Below are 16,526 nucleotides of genomic sequence, written 5' to 3'. Positions count from 1 at the left end.
TTCACAGTCTGGGAGGCTGACGCCCAGGAAAGTAAACTGAGTCTTGGGCTGACCCAGTGAACACAGGCAGCTGGGACCTACAGACTTCCTCAGCTTCGTGGCTACGGTGTAGGAGCCCCTGCTGGCCGACCCGGCACCCCAGAACCAGCCTGGCTGATGCTCCGCTTGGGCTGGTGATGGGTACCACATCAGGCCTCCTGGGTGCTCCCGGGGGGTGGGTGGGCCCCCCTGAGAGTGGACGGTAGTGTCCTAGGAATGTGTTCCTTCACCTGGGACGTGGACCGGAGGGAGGCCTCTGCCCAGGCCCAGCTCCAGGGTAGGGGCAGGGGGAGCCCCTGTGTAGCCCAACCTGGCACCTGGCGTGGCTCTGCACCCCAAGCCCTTCTTCACACTGTCAGCTCACGGTTCGTGGGGGGTCATGTTCCTGAGGGCTGCCCGGGCCGCTGACCTGCCCGCACCCCCTGCCCAGTGCTCACTGTGTTGTGAGCCTTCGAGTGATCTGTTAGCCTCAGAGCTGAAGCCCAACCATCAGTTCCCTCACGTGGTGCGCTACCTGACGCCAGGCTCCGCGCTGTCCTGGGCCAGGACTCTGGACGTGAAATATTAAGAAAAATATTCCAAAAGAGAAAGATAAAAATGAAAGAATCATTGCATCTTGAATTGAAATGAATGTTTAGTTTCTAAAGAAATTATCCCGACCCTTGCAGTAAATGCTGTAAAATCCGCCACAGCTCCCCCCCACTTGGTTATGGGGAGGGAGCCTGGCTATTGTAAAATGGCCCCAAATGTGAGAAAAGCATGCTATAGAAGAAAAATAACTGAGGTGCCCACTGCAGTAGTGAAGGCCAGACCCCCCTGTTCACACAGTGGCCCGTGACTCGGTTTACCTGTCTGGGCCTCAGCCTCCCCAGCAGCAAAGATAGGAGGGGACGGGGGAGAGAGGAGCCCCCACGACCCGGCCGTCTTCCCACAGGTGGGAACTCGAGGACGGCGATGGTGGCGGCCCTGAGCCCTGCAGACATCAACTATGACGAGACTCTGAGCACGCTGAGGTGTGTTCTCGAGCACGGCGGGCTCCGCCCCCTGCCTGGCTCCAGGAGGGCGTGGATCCCTGACCGAGTCAGGAGCACCGCTTTGGGGGAGGTCGTCTCATCTGGGGCTCCTTAAGCTCCAAGTGGCTGTTGGGGGCACCTGGGTCTTCACGGGCCCGTTCCGTTCCCACCACCCATGGGACTCCGAGCGGCCCAGGACCCCTGTGGTACCAAACCAGGTCTTTAATGAGCAGAGGGGCACAGGTGTGTTCCAAAGGTCCCTCTGGCTGCAGGGCGGGCAGCCTGGGTGGGGAGCCTGGGTGCTGGCCCTGAAGGAGTTTGCTTGGCTGACCAGGTCACACATGGCGTGGGTCCTGGTATAGTCCGTGCTCACACACCTGTGACACTTGGGTGTGCAGGCTAAAGACACACGCGTGTGGGCATCCTCATATTCCCTCAGCGGGAGACTTGCTCCCTCCACCCTGGGGACCACAGGTCCAGGTGTGAAAGCCCCACCACGCGGACAGGTACCACCCCATCCCTGCTCCTCCTGGGGACTCCGTCCCCCCAGATAGGGGGGCAGAGCTAGGTGACCCCACCTGTAGCTCTCTGGCCAGTGGCCCCACTGACTCCAAGGGGGCTGACCCCCTGCTCTGTGTCCAGCCCCTGGGTCCCAGCTGCCGAGGCCCTCCCCAGCACGGCTCTGCCCCGGGCAGGGCTCTGGGCCCCTTTGGGCCAGCCGGCCACCGGCACAGCCCACAGCCCCCTTGGCTGTCCAGGTATGCTGACCGGGCCAAACAGATCCGCTGTAACGCCGTCATCAATGAGGACCCGAACAACAAGCTGATCCGTGAGCTGAAGGACGAGGTGACCCGGCTGCGGGACCTGCTGTACGCCCAGGGTCTCGGGGACATCACCGATAGTGAGTGTCTGTGCTGCCTGTCCTGGGCAGGGCGGCCTGGCTGGCTGGGGCCGGCCAGGCTGCCCTCACGGCCCTGACCTGAATCCTAGCCCTGCTCTGAGTCCCCGGGCAAGCCACCTCGGGGGGAGGCTGTGGTTTCTGGCCTCGGCCGGGGTGGATGGTATGGGTTTGGCGCCGGCCCAGGCAGGCCGCAGACGGTTTCCCTGGAAGCCACATCGGCGTGCTGTGGGTGCTGGGATTGCAGCGGTCCCCGAGTGTCCGCCGAAGACCCCCACCACCACCAGCCTGGTGCCCGGCCTGCGATGGGCGGGCCTCAGACCCTCTGGAGACAAACCTGTTCTTCTGTTTCTCTGTCTCTCCTCCCTCCCCCACGCCTCCCCTCCCCTTAGCCAACACTGTGCCCGGAGGACCCAAATGTGTGTATCCCCCTTGCTGCTCTCTGCTTCCCTGCTTCTGTCCCTGCTCCGCGGGGTATGGGGCAGCACGGCAGGGAGGCGCCGGCCCAGCCGTCCTCTGCCTTCCCCCCTTGCAGGGGCTGGGACAACAGCTCTCTTGCTCACAGGCACCGTCCTGGTAGATGCAGGGCCCACCACCTATGCTCCCGGCTCAGCCCATGTCTGTATGGGAAACTGAGGCCCCAGGGAGGCCTGGTGCAGCCAAGGCCTTCTCAAGCTGGAAGTGGCTGAGCTCGGCCTGTCTGAGCGCTCTGTACTCCCAGAGGCCTGGGAAGCTCAGAATGGTAGCTAGCACCAGAGGGCGGGGAGAGCTGGAGGGCCTGAGGAGCCGGGGCTGCCCCCTGGCTCCCAGCTCCGGCCTCCCCCCAGCCCCCCACACGCCGAAGCCCCTTGCCCTGGAAATGCTGAGTGAGAATACCGGGCCAGAGCCTCCCAGCCTGTCTCCTTCTGGCCTTGGGCCTGTGGCTTGGTGCCTCCCTGACCCAGGGCTCCAGGGCGCCCTCGTTCTGCCTAGCGCCCCGTGCTGTCCTGTGTTTGCTGCTGCTCTGCCGTGTGTCTGCTTCTGCCAGGAGGGGTCTGGGCACCTCCCCCACCAGGGGCGTCCTAGCCCCAAGTCCCAGGCCTCAGGGGGCATGGAGCCTGGGGCGACCCAGAGCAGGCTCTTCAGGGTGGAGGAGTAGGAGCTATCTCGGGGGTCCCACAGTTCACCTCTCTTCCAAGGTGTTCTCGGGGCCGAGTCCTGTGCTCAGTGGGGCTGGACAGTTAGAGCCGCATGGTCCCCGCAGCTCGGGGATGCATGGCGGGCCAGGCGGGTGATGGGTACGGGGGGGGCGGAGGGGGGCGCCCATGGCAGAGAGGGTGAGGCCGGGTGTCAGGGCTCTGGGTGCAGGAAGGCCACAGGGCAGGGACAGCAAAGGCCAGGAGACAGGGTGGGGGTGCGGAGACTACCAGGCGGCCTGGGAGTGGGTGTGGGGAAAGCAGGAAGGCCGCAGGCCCAGGCAGGGTGGGGGTGGGGAGGGTAGAGGGGAGCTCGAGAGGGTGCCCTGCTGCTGCCGGGGTGCTGGGAGGGCTCTGGGGGCTGGGTCCCCTGGCGGGCAGGTGGCAGGCCGCCTTGCATGTGCTTGTCTGGCGCTGGCCCCAGGCTGCACCTGCTGGGGGTTTCCGTTTCCCGCCTCTCTTCACCCTCCTCTTGCTTTTTCCCAACTTGGTCTTTCTTTTCTCTCCCTCCCATCTGTCTGCCCGCCCTCCCCTTCCCTTCCTCCCGTAGATGTTTCCGACCTTGAGAACAATAACCGTAACCGTGGCGGGGCAGAGTTGAGTCCAGCCCCTGACAATCTCTCCACAGTGACCAATGCCCTGGTGGGCATGAGCCCCTCGTCCTCGCTCTCGGCCCTGTCCAGCCGTGCCGCCTCCGTGTCCAGTCTGCACGAGCGCATCTTGTTTGCCCCGGGCAGTGAGGAGGCCATTGAGAGGCTGAAGGTGAGGGAGCCGCCAGCGGGGGACAGTGCCCCCTCTAGGGGCCTGTGCACTGGGCCCGAGGCCTCTCCTCCTGGAAGGGGTGCGCTGACAGCAAGGGTTGGGCTTGCTTAGAGGCGGAGTGAGCAAGTCTGGGCCCCGCCTGCGGGCACCCCCTCCACGGCCCAGCACCAAGGGCTCCCGGGGCAGGGGTCCCGGGGCTTCTGCGCTTCCGCCCAGGTGTTCTGTGCTCACACCTGTGACCCCACGGTGGGCCGGCTGGGTTTTAGGCTGTGGGCTTAGCGTTCCTCTAGGGAATGACTGTGGGGTGCTGGATTGTGCGGGGCTGGGGGTGACTTAGCAGACAAACGCACAGAGGCTGGACCGAGGCTGGAGTGGGGCACTGGGTGGGTGGGTGACTCTGGGGCGTAGGGCCCACTGGGGTGTGGGGCTGGGAAGGAAGCCAGGAGCTGGTGCTGATGTTGGAAGTGCTTGTCGTCTGGTCCCGGCAGTGGCCGAGGGACATCTGTGCCTCAGAACCAGTCTCAGTGTCCCACGTGTCTCTCAGTGTCCCCGATATCTCTTAGTACCTCTACGTGTCTCTAGTGTCCCTGTGTGTGTCATAGTGCTCCTGAGTATCTTGCATTGTCCTTGAGTGTCTCTCAGTGTCCCACGTGTCTCTCAGTGTCCCCGCGTGTCTCTCAGTGTCCCCACGTGTCTCTCAGTGTCTCTGTGTGTCTCTCAGTGTCCCCGCGTGTCTCTCAGTGTCCCGCGTGTCTCTCAGTGTCCCGTGTGTCTCCCAGTGTCCCCACGTGTCTCTCAGTGTCCTGCGTGTCTCTCAGTGTCCCACACATCTCTTGGTGTCTCACACGTCTCTCAGTGTCCTTGTGTGTATGTGTTTCTCTTCCTCCAGGTTTATTTTGCCTTTTCCTTTACTGTCTGGCTGTGTCCATAGGAGACACTTGTGTCCGCGGACACGTTAACCCCTTAGCCCTTCACCTTGACCTTTCGGGCATTGTGCTGTCTAGACAGACCTGGGAATTGGGGCCCTGTGCCCTGCAGACCTGGCTGCTCGTCTGCCCTTTGCCCGGCAGCCTGGCCTCTGTCTGCTCCTGCCGCAGACCCCCAACCTCACTCTGCTCTGTCTCGCTGCCCAGGAGACGGAGAAGATCATCGCTGAGCTCAACGAGACATGGGAGGAGAAGCTGCGGCGGACGGAAGCCATCCGGATGGAGAGGTGGGCGGTGGGGAAACTGAGGACTCCAGCACCCCAGCCCTGGGCTCCTGGGGGTGACCGTGCCCTAGCGTGGGACGGGCTCATCTCCTCTCACCAGGGACTCCCCCCCACCCCGTCACCCATGGCCCCATTGACCTGATCTCTCATCAGGTGACAGGTCCTCTCTTGGCGGATCACTGACTGGATGGGGCACCACCTGGGCGCTGCCCTTGGGCTGTGTGGCCAGATCCCCTCTGGCTCCTGCTTGGCCGATGGGTTGGTTGGGGGTGAGGCAGGTCCTATGGCCTCGAGGCTCAAGCTGACCCGGACACTGTCCTTCCAGGGAAGCCCTACTGGCCGAGATGGGTGTGGCCATGAGGGAGGATGGCGGCACACTGGGGGTGTTTTCTCCCAAAAAGGTAGGTGCTGGTTCTAGTTCTGGGGTACAGCCCTGTCTCAGACTGGCCTGGGTGGCCCACAGCCCTTTGTGGGGTGTCAGCTCCTCTGGGAGGCCAGAGGGATCTTCCTGGGCTGAGAGGGGGCAGGTGTAGGCCCCAGGGGCCATGCTCGCCCACAGCCAGACCTTCCTATGTGGGAGACTCGGCCTGGCCTCCCCACAGTGGGATGTCCCCGTGGCCTTAGGACATCCAGATGGCTCACTCTGCCTGAGGAATGGACTGGGATCCTCGAGGTGGAGGCAAGACTGGGGGGCGTGGACCCACTGGAGCCTGTGCGGGCCATGGGCAGGGCCTGGCTGGACATGAAACTGGGAGACACTGCCCTCTTGGAGCTTAGCCAAAGTTGGGCCTGGCTGTCCCAGCTGGGACTCTTCTCCCACCCCAGCCTGGCTCGCTATCCAGACCTGGCCCTGTCAGCTGGGGGGGCCTCACGTGGAGCAGAGCACCACCCCCTTTGATAGCTCAGATGGGGTGTAGCATGAGAATTTGGGGGAAATTCTCTCTGATAATTCTAGGACCCAGGACCCCCTTCACCCCAAAGAGTGCCAGACCCTTAGAGCTCTTAGGAGCCAAGTTCCAAGCCAGGAAGCCTCCAAGGGGGTGTCTGCTCTGACCACAGCTCGGGGTCTCCAGGCCCTGTCCCTGACACTTGGTCAGCGAGGAAGCACCTTCCCATCTTCCCTGGAGCAATTTCCTTGTGGCTGGCTTTTCACCTTGGCCTTGTTTGAGACAAAGGGTTTCTGTGTTGCCGGCACCTGAAGCCAGAGGCACGTGGAGCGCCCTCCGTGCTGCTGGGGACCCCTGGGAAGGGGAGTGCGCATTCAGCAGCTGGGCACAGGGCCAGGCTCTTCGGGCTGCTTCTGCCCCATGCACTCCAGGCCAGGAGAGCAGCGTGGGCTAAGGCCCAGAGGCAGGAGGGAGGGAGAGGTGCTTGGGAGGGCGTGTGGGCAGGCTCTGCACTTGGGGCAGGCTGGGGAGCAGGTGGTATGCTGCTTCATATGCCTTCTGGATAGGCTTTAGTTTTCATTTGGAATGGATTGCTCTTGGGCTCTCAGTTCCTGACCCTTCCTGGGGAGTGGGGCGCACCCCAAGGCTAGTGTACAGAGCTGTGGGGGCAGGTGGCCTCGGGACATTTGCACCCTGGAGGCCTGGGGGCACCTTGGTGGCAGAGAGAATACTTGATGGCCCCAGTCTTGGCACTGCCCTGGGGGCCTCTGAGGATACCTCCTCCTGAGAGGGTGGCATTCCTGGGACTCTGGCGAGCACAGCTCTCCTTGCTTGGGAGAAGGGGTGGCTGGGGATGGTTGTCCCCAGTGTCCGATGACCAGGACTTCACAGTCCTGCACAGAGTGGTGGTGGGGCGCTGGGGGACTTGGAGCTTGGCGTGGAGGCTGCTTGTTCCGAGGTGCCCAGCGGGAAGCCAAGAAAGCTGTCCCAGCCTCCACCAGTTTGCAGGACCCCAGCCTGGGACACAGTGCAGGGTGGCGTTCCTGAGCTCGGGAAGCGTGTCTAGGGCCCCAGTGGGTGAAGCCTGTGGGGTTGCCCTGGGAAGGACAGGTGACTGAGGGCAGTGCTTAGACAAGGTGGTCACCTTCGGTGCGCCTGCGGACGGGAGGGGCCTGAGCTGGGGGGCTGGCAGGGACTTCTTTCACACCCTCTGCTCCACAGCCCCCAGGCCACAGCTCCCTCCCCAGTCAGCACCCTAATCCTTCTGCACTCACAGGTCCACTGGGGCCCTCAGCTCCTAGGTGCTTCAGTTGGAATGGGGTCCTGTAGCCCCTTTCAGGGTGGAGGAACAGACCCAGAGCCGGTGCCCTGGTCCCTGCGGGACCCAGCCTGCGCCCTGCATATCCAAGGGCCCACCACAGCCCCCAGCACCTCCCTGGGTTCCCAGCTCCTCTGGAAGCCCAGCTGCCCCTGAGTGCCTCCCCCCAGGTTCTGAGCTCCCCGGGCTTCTCCTCAGGGAAGCCAGGCTGGGAGGACACTGCGTCCTCATGAGGCCAAGCCTAGGGCTGGTGGTGGTGGTGGGCTGGCACCTGAGGAGAGAGAGATCAGGTGGGTGCCAGTGCTGGGCCCCTGTGCCTCCCCAGCAGAGGTGACCCTCCTCTCTCCCCAGACGCCACATCTCGTCAACCTGAACGAGGACCCACTGATGTCCGAGTGTCTCCTGTACTACATCAAGGACGGGATCACCAGGTGGGGGTCGCGGGGGGTGGTCGGCTCCCCTGCAGAGGGGCTGCCGAGCCTGGCATCTGCTGGAGCCCTGCTGCCCGCTCGCGCTTGTTGCTGGACACGAGGCTGAAGGCCACTCTGTGCTGGGGGCTCTCCCAGGCTGGTCTGGGCTTGGGGCACCCCCTGCGGCCCCACCAGTGCACCCTGGGAGTTTCCCTACGGAGCCCAGCTGGGCATCCCTGTGGGGGGCGGGGGGGCGGGGGCGGGCCAGTGGGCGGCGGCCTGGATGCCCTGGGTCCAGCCCGTGCTGACGGTCCCCGCCCCTCCTCCCCAGAGTGGGCCGGGAGGATGCGGAGAGGCGGCAGGACATCGTACTGAGCGGGCACTTCATCAAGGAGGAGCACTGCGTCTTCCGGAGCGACTCCCGAGGGGGCAGTGAAGGTACCGCTGCCCTTCAGCCCTGCCCGGCCCCCCTGCTGCTGACTGCCGGGCTCGGCCCAGGCTCCCTCGTCAGTCCCGGGCAAGCGCCTCCTTTGGAACAAGGCTTTGAGTGCTGGGATGTGGACACGGGAGCTCCCTCCCCGTGCCAGGAGTGGGCTGGGGGTCTTCCTGGGCAGGGGGATAGTAAGCTGTGAGGAGTGAGCCTCGATCCAGGGTGGAGAGCTATTTTTGGAGCACACTTTCCTGTCAGCCTTGGAGCAGTCATCTGTCCATTACCCAGCCTGCCTGCCCGCCTCCGTCCCCGTTGCCCGTCTGGGACGTGGCCCTCTCGGGAGACACCTGCCGTACCCCTGAGCCATCACAGGGCCCACGGCCCCCCCGGCGCCAGGCATGCGTCTGGCCTGCAGCCCACTGTGACTGGGACACTTCAGGGTCATGGCCTTAAACAGCGTTGGGGATGTCGGCTCTCCCGGAATTCTGTCTCCAAAGCCTGCCCTCCTCTGGGTGGGTGGGCTCTAAGCTCTGGAGGGCTCTGGGACTCCTGGGGACATGCAGCCACTGTTTCCCATCCGTGCCCACCTGGAGACCCTGACGGCTCCCCTGGTTCTCTGACTCGGGCACATGTGCCTCTCCATCGGGCGTCACCTTCCTCACCTGCTGTGTGAGGGCAACCGTCCTCTGGGGCCCAAACGAGGTATTGTGTGCTGGCAGTCAGGCTTTGCAGCTAGCAGGGAGGAGAGAGGCCTGATGGCGGCCAGGTGAGCCGAGCCGTGCGTGTGGACAGAGGGCATGACCAGCCAGGATGACGGTCCCTCACAGTCCTCCTCTCTAACCTCCCCTCCTCTGTCCCATAGCCGTGGTGACCCTGGAGCCCTGCGAGGGCGCAGACACCTATGTCAATGGCAAGAAAGTCACGGAGCCCAGCATCCTGCGGTCAGGTATGACTAGGGCCTGGACACAGGTGTGCCTTCCCCCCGCTGCTGCTTCAGGATGGGGCCTGGGGTCCATGCACTCAGCTTGGTGTCTCCCTCCTGGCACCTGGGCCCGGCTATAGTCAGGGCCCGAGGGCAGGGAGGACAGAGCGGTGACCAGCCGAAGGTGGCCGGTGAAGGTGGCTGGGGGAGGAGCTGAGGGAGGCCTTAGGGAGGACCCACCAGCGGACAGGGGCTGGCGTGGGAGGAGGAGCTGAGCCGGCCCCTGTGGGCCCCAAGTTGGAAGGCAACTAGGCTGTCCAAAGACCTCTCATGGGCAGGACTGTCCAAAGACAGTGGGTGCTGCTGCCCTGGTGGATGCGTCTGCCCTGGGGGGCCCCGGGCACACACAGACCGGCCCCCACCCTGCGCCAGCCTGTGGAGAGGCGGACGGGCGGGAAGGACCCTCGAGCCCATGCTGCAGGAGGGGCCCGAGCACAGCCCCCGGGTGTGGAGGGGCGTCCAGGGCCAGGGCACGGGGTCAGGAGGCCAGGATGGGGGGCGGCACGTGTGGGGTGAAGCAAAGGATCGTATGTTGGAAAAGCACCAGGACTGTTTTGCCAACATCATTGGCTGCTGTATGGGGAGGGATGGAGGAGGTGGATTTGGGGAGAGGGTGAGGTCCTGGCCACAGGGCAGGTGGCTGGTCCAGAGCGGGGACTTGGGGAGGCTCCCGGCGGCCCTCCCTGGGGTGGGCAAGCCGGAGGAAGTGTCTGTGCCCCGCTTGCCCCTTCTCCTCCCCCCCCCCCCCCCCGGAGGCCGTCCCCAGGCCACAGCCACCCCCCCATTGCCAGTCTGGCTTCTGTCCCCTAGGAAACCGCATCATCATGGGGAAGAGCCATGTGTTCCGGTTCAACCACCCCGAGCAGGCAAGGCAGGAACGCGAGCGCACGCCCTGCGCAGAGACGCCCGCCGAGCCCGTGGACTGGGCCTTCGCCCAGCGGGAGCTGCTGGAGAAGCAGGGCATTGACATGAAGCAGGAGATGGAGCAGAGGTGAGGCCCGAGGCTGGGGCCCCCGCGCACCCCGCCGCGCTCGCCCCCGCCGGGCCCACTCACCCCCGTCCGCTCCCGCAGGCTCCAGGAGCTGGAGGACCAGTACCGCCGGGAGCGTGAGGAGGCCACCTACCTGCTGGAGCAACAGAGGCTGGTGAGGGCAGCCCCGCGGCCAGGCCCCCCTGCAGGGTGGGGGGGTGGGGGGCCGGGCTCCCCGCTGGCCAGGCCCCCCTGCAGGGTGGGGGGGTGGGGGCCGGGCTCCCCGCTGGGCCAGCCCTCACTGTGGTGGGGCTGCCTCCAGACGTCCTGGGCAGGCCCTGGGGCCCAGAGATGGGAGGCCCAGGCGGGAGGCCGGGGAAGGGGCCGGGTGCGCACATGGGCCCACGGTGCCCCTCCTGTGGCCAGGACTACGAGAGCAAGCTGGAGGCCCTGCAGAAGCAGATGGACTCCAGGTACTACCCGGAGGTGAACGAGGAGGAGGAGGAGCCGGAGGACGAAGGTGAGGGGCTCTCCGCTGGCAGGGCCTGGGCCTTGGGCTGGGGAGGGGTCTCGGACAAGAGGAGCCCCCAGGCCACTCCCTGGAGATCAGCTGGTCAGCGCCTTTGCCCCGGGGTCCCTGGCCTGTTGCTGGGAGGCGCCCATGGCGGCAGGACCGGGGGGAGGCTGGGCTGCAGCAGGAAGGCACCTGTCCACGTGCATGCCGTTTCCGTGGACCAGCCCGGGTGATGGGGAGCGTGGTGCTGGCAGGGCGTAGCCTCGGCTCACCCGTCCTACCAGCAGGAGGCTGGTGCTCTTCCCCAGGACTGGGTCACACTGCTCCTCACCGCAGGTCCACCTCTCTGAGCACCACCTTGGGCGGCCCACCAGCTGACCTCAAGCCGCTGTGGGCATGAGGGTGGCCACAGGCAGGGCAGACGGGGAGGAGGCAGGCCCGGGGTTCATGTCCAGCTTAGCCTCTGGTCAGCTGGTCAGTACCTTTGTGCTGACGTGACCTAGGCCTCCCCTTGTGTGGTATCATCTACCTGATGAGGCTCCCTCCCTCGAGGCAGGAGCACTGGGTGAGAGACGCCGAGCCTGGGAGCCCGGACAGGCCCAGCCTGCTGTCCCTGCGTCCTTCCTGGTGCGGGCGCAGTGGGCAGAGGCGTGGGAGCCGGGACAGGGCGTGGGGCTCAGCCCCGGTTGCCCTCCTGCCTGTCCTCGGGCGCCCGCGCCCACCGCGGCCCACACGCGGCTGCCAGCCCTCTCTGAGCTTACCGGCCTCTCGGCGAGCTCCAGTCTCTGGGTGGCCCCTCTGGCCACTCCGGGGGCAGAACTTTCCGCCGGCTTCCTTCTGCCCCGGCCACTGCGGGGAGTTGTGGCACTTCCGTGACGACCACACACGCCTCTCCCCGCAGTCCCGTGGACGGAGAGGGAATGTGAGCTGGCGCTTTGGGCCTTCCGGAAGTGGAAGTGGTACCAGTTCACGTCGCTGCGGGACCAGCTGTGGGGCAATGCCATCTTCCTCAAGGAGGCCAACGCCATCAGTGTTGAGCTCAAGAAGAAGGTGGGCTCCCACCCGCTGCCGGCTGCCACCTCACACATCCCGCTTCCAGGGGGACTCAGTGCCGGGCATCCCTGCCCCCGGGGAGGACACAGCCGCCGTCCCTGACCCGGGCCCCTGAGAGCAGTGGGCAGGGTGAGGAAGGCCCGGGGCCGGCCCCGGGGGCGTGCGCCCTCCTGCTCAGGGAGCACGCGTGAGCAGGTGCAGCTTTCTGTGCCGCTGCTGGCCGGAAGGCTGCAGTGAACATGCGGGGCATGGGGTGGGGAGGTGGGGAGGAAGCCCTTTGGGGCCTGGCCCCCGTCCACCAAGGGGCTGACGGGCGGTCATCTTCCCCCTGCTGCAGGTCCAGTTCCAGTTTGTCCTCCTCACGGACACGCTCTACTCCCCGCTGCCGCCGGACCTGCTGCCCCCAGAGGCCGCCAAAGACCGGGAGACTCGCCCCTTCCCCCGCACCATTGTGGCCGTGGAGGTCCAGGACCAGAAGAATGGGGCCACCCACTACTGGACGCTGGAGAAGCTCAGGTGTGGGGGGGGGCGCGAGGGGAGCGGTGGGGGTGGGTGCGGGTTCACGGGGCTCCTGGGTCGACGTGGTTGTTTTTCCTGCTGTGATGGCTTTCAAAATCAGAAGGAGGAAGCGTAGTTATAGAGTCCGTGTTCTCCTGCTGCTGACACGGTGGTGCTGCAGGGGGGCGTGGGGGGCCGGCAGAGCACGCGGGACGGGCAAGCCGGCCCTGAGGGGTGCGCAGGGAGCCTCCAGAGCGGCGCTGGGCAAGGCTGCGTCCTCAGAAGAGCTCAGCAGGGTACGTCTCCACCTCGGGACCGGAGGGATCCCAGGGAGGATAGCGGAGGGGCCTGGAGGGGCTGGACGGGGGCGCCGCTGTCCCTGAGAGCGGCGTCTTTCCTCCAGCTCCACGCTCCCCACGTGCTCGCTCGAATGTACGGCTCGATCTAGAGAGAGACTGAGCGAGACCGAGGTGGATGCCATCAAAAGAAAGTCTAATGCTGCTGGGGGTGCCCTGGACATGAGGGGCTCTGCACAGAGGCAGGGCCATGCAGGTGGGAGGGAGCCCTGCCATCAGGAGGGAGACAAGAGCAGGGGCAGGTGAGGCCCTGGCCTTGGCGGGGCAGGGCCATCGGCGGGGACTGGCCACTTTGAGTTCTCCTGTGGGCTTTGGAGCACAAGGCTGCCCGGGTTGCCTAGTGCCTGACCCTAGGGAGATTTCGGGCAGGGGGTGCTGACTCGGTGGTGAGCGAGGTAAGGGCGGGTGGGGTTGGTCTGTGTGTGACGGGTGGGACTCACCCACAGGTTGTTCACGGGCTGGCTGGCCACCCAGCGAGGCCCCAGGGAGGCCACAAAGTCACAGTCCAGAGAACGGAAGATGTTGTTAATACACACTCGCGGTCTACCCAGACCCACCCGCACATACCCCTCAACACTCACAGACACTCGCACGCCTTCCTCTCTAGTGCGGCTCGTTCACACGCGGACACACGCTCACATGCAGGTACCTGCGCTCCCCTGACTCGTGCGAACAAAGGCCATGCTCGCGGCCCCTTCCCACCCTCCCCGGGGCTGCGCTGGGACCTCTGTGAGGACAAACAACCTTGTTCCCGTCACTCCTGAGTTCTAGGGGGACCTGACTGCATTTCCTTTCTTCTACAGCATGTTGGTTTTTCTAGGGATAACCATTTTCTTTTTTTTCTTTTTTTTTTTTTTTATTTATTTGAGAGAGACAGAATGAGAGACAGAGAGCATGAGAGGGAGGAGGGTCAGAGGGAGAAGCAGACTCCCCACCGAGCAGGGAGCCCGATGCGGGGCTCGATCCCGGGACTCCAGGATCATGACCTGAGCCGAAGGCAGTCGCTTAACCGACTGAGCCACCCAGGCGCCCTGGGATAACCATTTTCAAAATATTATCTGTGTCTATATCCTATCACCAATTTGCACTTTGTTCCGTTGAGTTCTGAGGGCCCCGCGACACGGTCCCCCATCTCGAGCTGTCCCACCCTGGCTTTGGCGGGCCTTCTCTGTCCCCTTCCCTCCAGTTCCAGGCCCGTCCTGCCTGCTCACGTCACCTTGCTGTCACTGGGTCAGCGTCGAGAGGATTTAGCAGTGCCTCGTGTGCTTACCTGGAAGTTTCTTGCTCGTGGTTGGCTGATTCTGAGGAGTGTGGAGGGTCTGTCAGCAAACCACGCTGAGCCTTGGATGATGCTGAGCTATGCCTGGATCTGGGCCGAGCGCTGTCCCCAGCAGGAGGCATGGCCTGCCGGATGCTCTGCCTGGGCCCACGGTGATCTCTGTGCCCCCGCAGGCAGCGCCTGGACCTGATGCGGGAGATGTACGACCGGGCAGCTGAGGTGCCCTCCAGTGTCATCGAGGACTGTGACAATGTGGTGACTGGCGGAGACCCCTTCTACGACCGCTTTCCCTGGTTCCGGCTGGTGGGCAGGTGGGCGCCTCCTTCCCTCCCTAGGCTGAGAGAGAGAGAGAGAGAGAGAGAGAGAGAGAGAGAGAAGGTGGTGGGGGCAGGGAATGGGCCTCCTCCCAAGGCCGAGACCCCCAGCTGGGGGACCCCAGCAAGAGGCCCTTTTCCACCTCGACTCCCCTGTCCTCATCCTTCAACGTCTGAGGCACCCGCCAGCCACTCTGGTCCACAGACCAGTGAGCCCTGTAATCTGGGGATCCAGAGAGGGGAGGGGGTCTCAGCATTGCCACCTGCACCTGCTGTGGGGTGGTGGCCGCCAGGTTGCACATGTCCACGGGTGTGAATGTGTGTCACCCGGTCCTCACACGACCTCAGCCACATCTGGCCAGGATCACGCCAGCGGGTGCTTTCCAGAACTTTCCGTAGCCTCCCACTGACCACATGTGCGGTTTCTTTCCAAGCCTGGGGACGGGGTGCACTTTTGGTTCTCTTGTCTTTTAAAGCAGCATTCCTGATGGTCTGTGTGTTTGGTTTTGGTTTTAAACAGAAGCCCCCCACCCCGCCCCTGTCCGTCCCTGCGAGTAGCTGGTGTTAACTTCTCTCTGTCTTGTCGTACTAACCTCAGTTCAGTCATCTCTGGCTGCAACAGCTACCCTCTTCTCAACACATGCATGAGCGAGCGCATGGCTGCTCTCACCCCCTCCCCCACCTTCTCGAGCCCCGACTCCGACGCCACCGAGCCTGCCGAGGAGCAGAGCGTGGGGGAGGAGGAGGAGGAGGAGGAGGAGGACCTGGAGGACGACGTCTTTCCGGAGCACGCGCTGTGCGACGGCCGGGACCCGTTTTACGACCGGCCCCCCCTGTTCAGTTTAGTAGGAAGGTTGGTGAGGTCGAGGACGGCATGCTGGGAAGGAACCAGCTCTTTTGTGCAGGAGCACTGCTGCGGGCACAATTCGACCGCCGTCAGGGCGTGGCCCCCGTGCGCGGGGCAGCTCCCCGGACCCCCAGGCCGAGGCGGGCCGAGGGGCTGGCCTCCCTGAGGAGAGGGCATGAGGGAGCGACAGGGCTCCTGGCCATCCTGGAGCGTGCCCAGCAGGGACAGCCGGGGTCCCAGTCAAAGGAGGGGTGGTGCACCTGGAGCACAGCCCTCCGGCTCCGTGCGGGCCGAGCTCCTCCTGCAGAGAGGCTCTAGATCCCTGGGGGGAGTCCCGGAGCAGGGCCCAGGGGGGCGTCTGGGAAAGTGGGGGTTTGCGTCTTGGCACCCACCACCCGCTAAGGCGGCTTCGCTCCCCTCTGCCTCCTTCTGCTGTTGCCCCAGAGGTGGAGACTCCCGGTTTGCCCTCCCTGCCACACCCTCTGGGAGAAGGAGCAGAACCTGGAGGAGACCGTCTGGGAGGGCAGGAAGGAAGGGCTGGTGCTCAGGCAGGGGACGGTCTGCCTCCCAAGCCTGGGGCCCAGTGGACCCTGCCTCTCCCTGAGCCTTTCTCCGTCCAAGGTGAGGACAGTTCGTTCCTCCTGACCTCTGGGCTGTCCTGGTGAGACACGGCACATGTGGCCCACACTTCCCGGAAGTGCCCTTTGCAGAGAGGGCCCGTTACAGTTTCTGGACGGGAGAGGGAGGCCAAGGTCAGGAGGTGCAGCAGAGGCCCCGGGGCAGCCCAGACCTTGCCGGCAGATTGGGCAGATACAGCTGCCATTCATGTTTTTATGACCGTGGAATGGAAGCAAAACAGGTGAAGGAAAGATCTAGAAATCCAGCTGCAGTGGTAGAGCATTTGGCTTATGAAACAGCTCCATGTAGATGTTACGAATATATAAAAAGTGTAAGACAGTTTCAACAGTGACCTTCTCTGAGTTTGAGACCGCTTCCTTGGGCTAGGCCACTGGGAGCTTTTGCAGGTCTTGACCTTGGAGCACCAGGCCTGGAAGCTGAAGGCTGAGGCTGGTCCCCAGATTAGGGGGTTCACACGGGGAGCCCTTGGGAGCCCTTGGGTGCAGACCCTGGAATGAAAGCCCCGCCAACTTCGCTTGCAAGCAAGCAGATTCCCGCGGGTGCATGTCATGGATTTATTCTGACTAGTTTTCCATGAGTGTGACGTGCTGGCCTCCTGGATACAAGCATGGGGCTCTCTCCCTCTGAGATGCCCCTCATCTGGGCCTCCCGCTCTGCTGAGTCCGACAGGGGTGTAGCCCTGGGGGCCAGCTCCATGCAGGCCTCTAGAAGCCCTGGGCTGTGGGCCCGGGAGTCGCTCCGGTGTCAGGTAGGCATGGGCTCAGGGCGCAGGGGAGCGAGGGCACCGGGAGAAACGGGGTGTGGGCTCTGCAGTCTCAGCCAGAAAGAGCTGGGTCCTTCCAACATTTTCCCCCCTCTGTGGATCTGAGATGTTACGAAACAACCAAACCAAACCAAAGTCATCAATGAGAGGCCAGCCCCCTTACGGCGGG

The 16,526-nt window shown here is 64.4% G+C and overlaps 1 protein-coding gene across 17 annotated transcripts in view; it reads left to right on the top strand.

Annotated features, from left to right (window-relative positions):
• Positions 1-16,526, top strand: part of KIF1A (kinesin family member 1A) — a 70,124-nt gene that overhangs the window by 21,200 nt on the left and 32,398 nt on the right. For 4 of the 17 annotated variants that reach the window (XM_021678995.1, XM_044913479.1, XM_044913478.1 and 1 more), the window contains exons 11-24: positions 974-1,052; positions 1,811-1,953; positions 3,754-3,887; positions 5,021-5,100; positions 5,423-5,498; positions 7,654-7,733; positions 8,044-8,150; positions 9,005-9,088; positions 9,935-10,115; positions 10,197-10,269; positions 10,521-10,614; positions 11,510-11,658; positions 11,999-12,177; positions 13,968-14,105. In XM_021678995.1, coding sequence (XP_021534670.1) covers positions 974-1,052; positions 1,811-1,953; positions 3,754-3,887; positions 5,021-5,100; positions 5,423-5,498; positions 7,654-7,733; positions 8,044-8,150; positions 9,005-9,088; positions 9,935-10,115; positions 10,197-10,269; positions 10,521-10,614; positions 11,510-11,658; positions 11,999-12,177; positions 13,968-14,105 — 1,597 coding nt within the window. Of the gene's footprint in view, positions 1-973; positions 1,053-1,810; positions 1,954-2,342; positions 2,370-3,675; positions 3,888-5,020; positions 5,101-5,422; positions 5,499-7,653; positions 7,734-8,043; positions 8,151-9,004; positions 9,089-9,934; positions 10,116-10,196; positions 10,270-10,520; positions 10,615-11,509; positions 11,659-11,998; positions 12,178-13,967; positions 14,106-14,706; positions 14,962-16,526 lie in introns of all 17 variants that reach the window. The other 13 variants (XM_021678994.1, XM_044913476.1, XM_021678993.1 and 10 more) reach the window with 7 other exon arrangements.

Source organism: Neomonachus schauinslandi, chromosome 3 (genome assembly GCF_002201575.2).
Source record: "Neomonachus schauinslandi chromosome 3, ASM220157v2, whole genome shotgun sequence".
NCBI lineage: Eukaryota > Metazoa > Chordata > Mammalia > Carnivora > Phocidae > Neomonachus > Neomonachus schauinslandi.
Note: the sequence above shows the minus strand (reverse complement) of the source record. Positions and strands in the feature narration are given on the sequence as shown.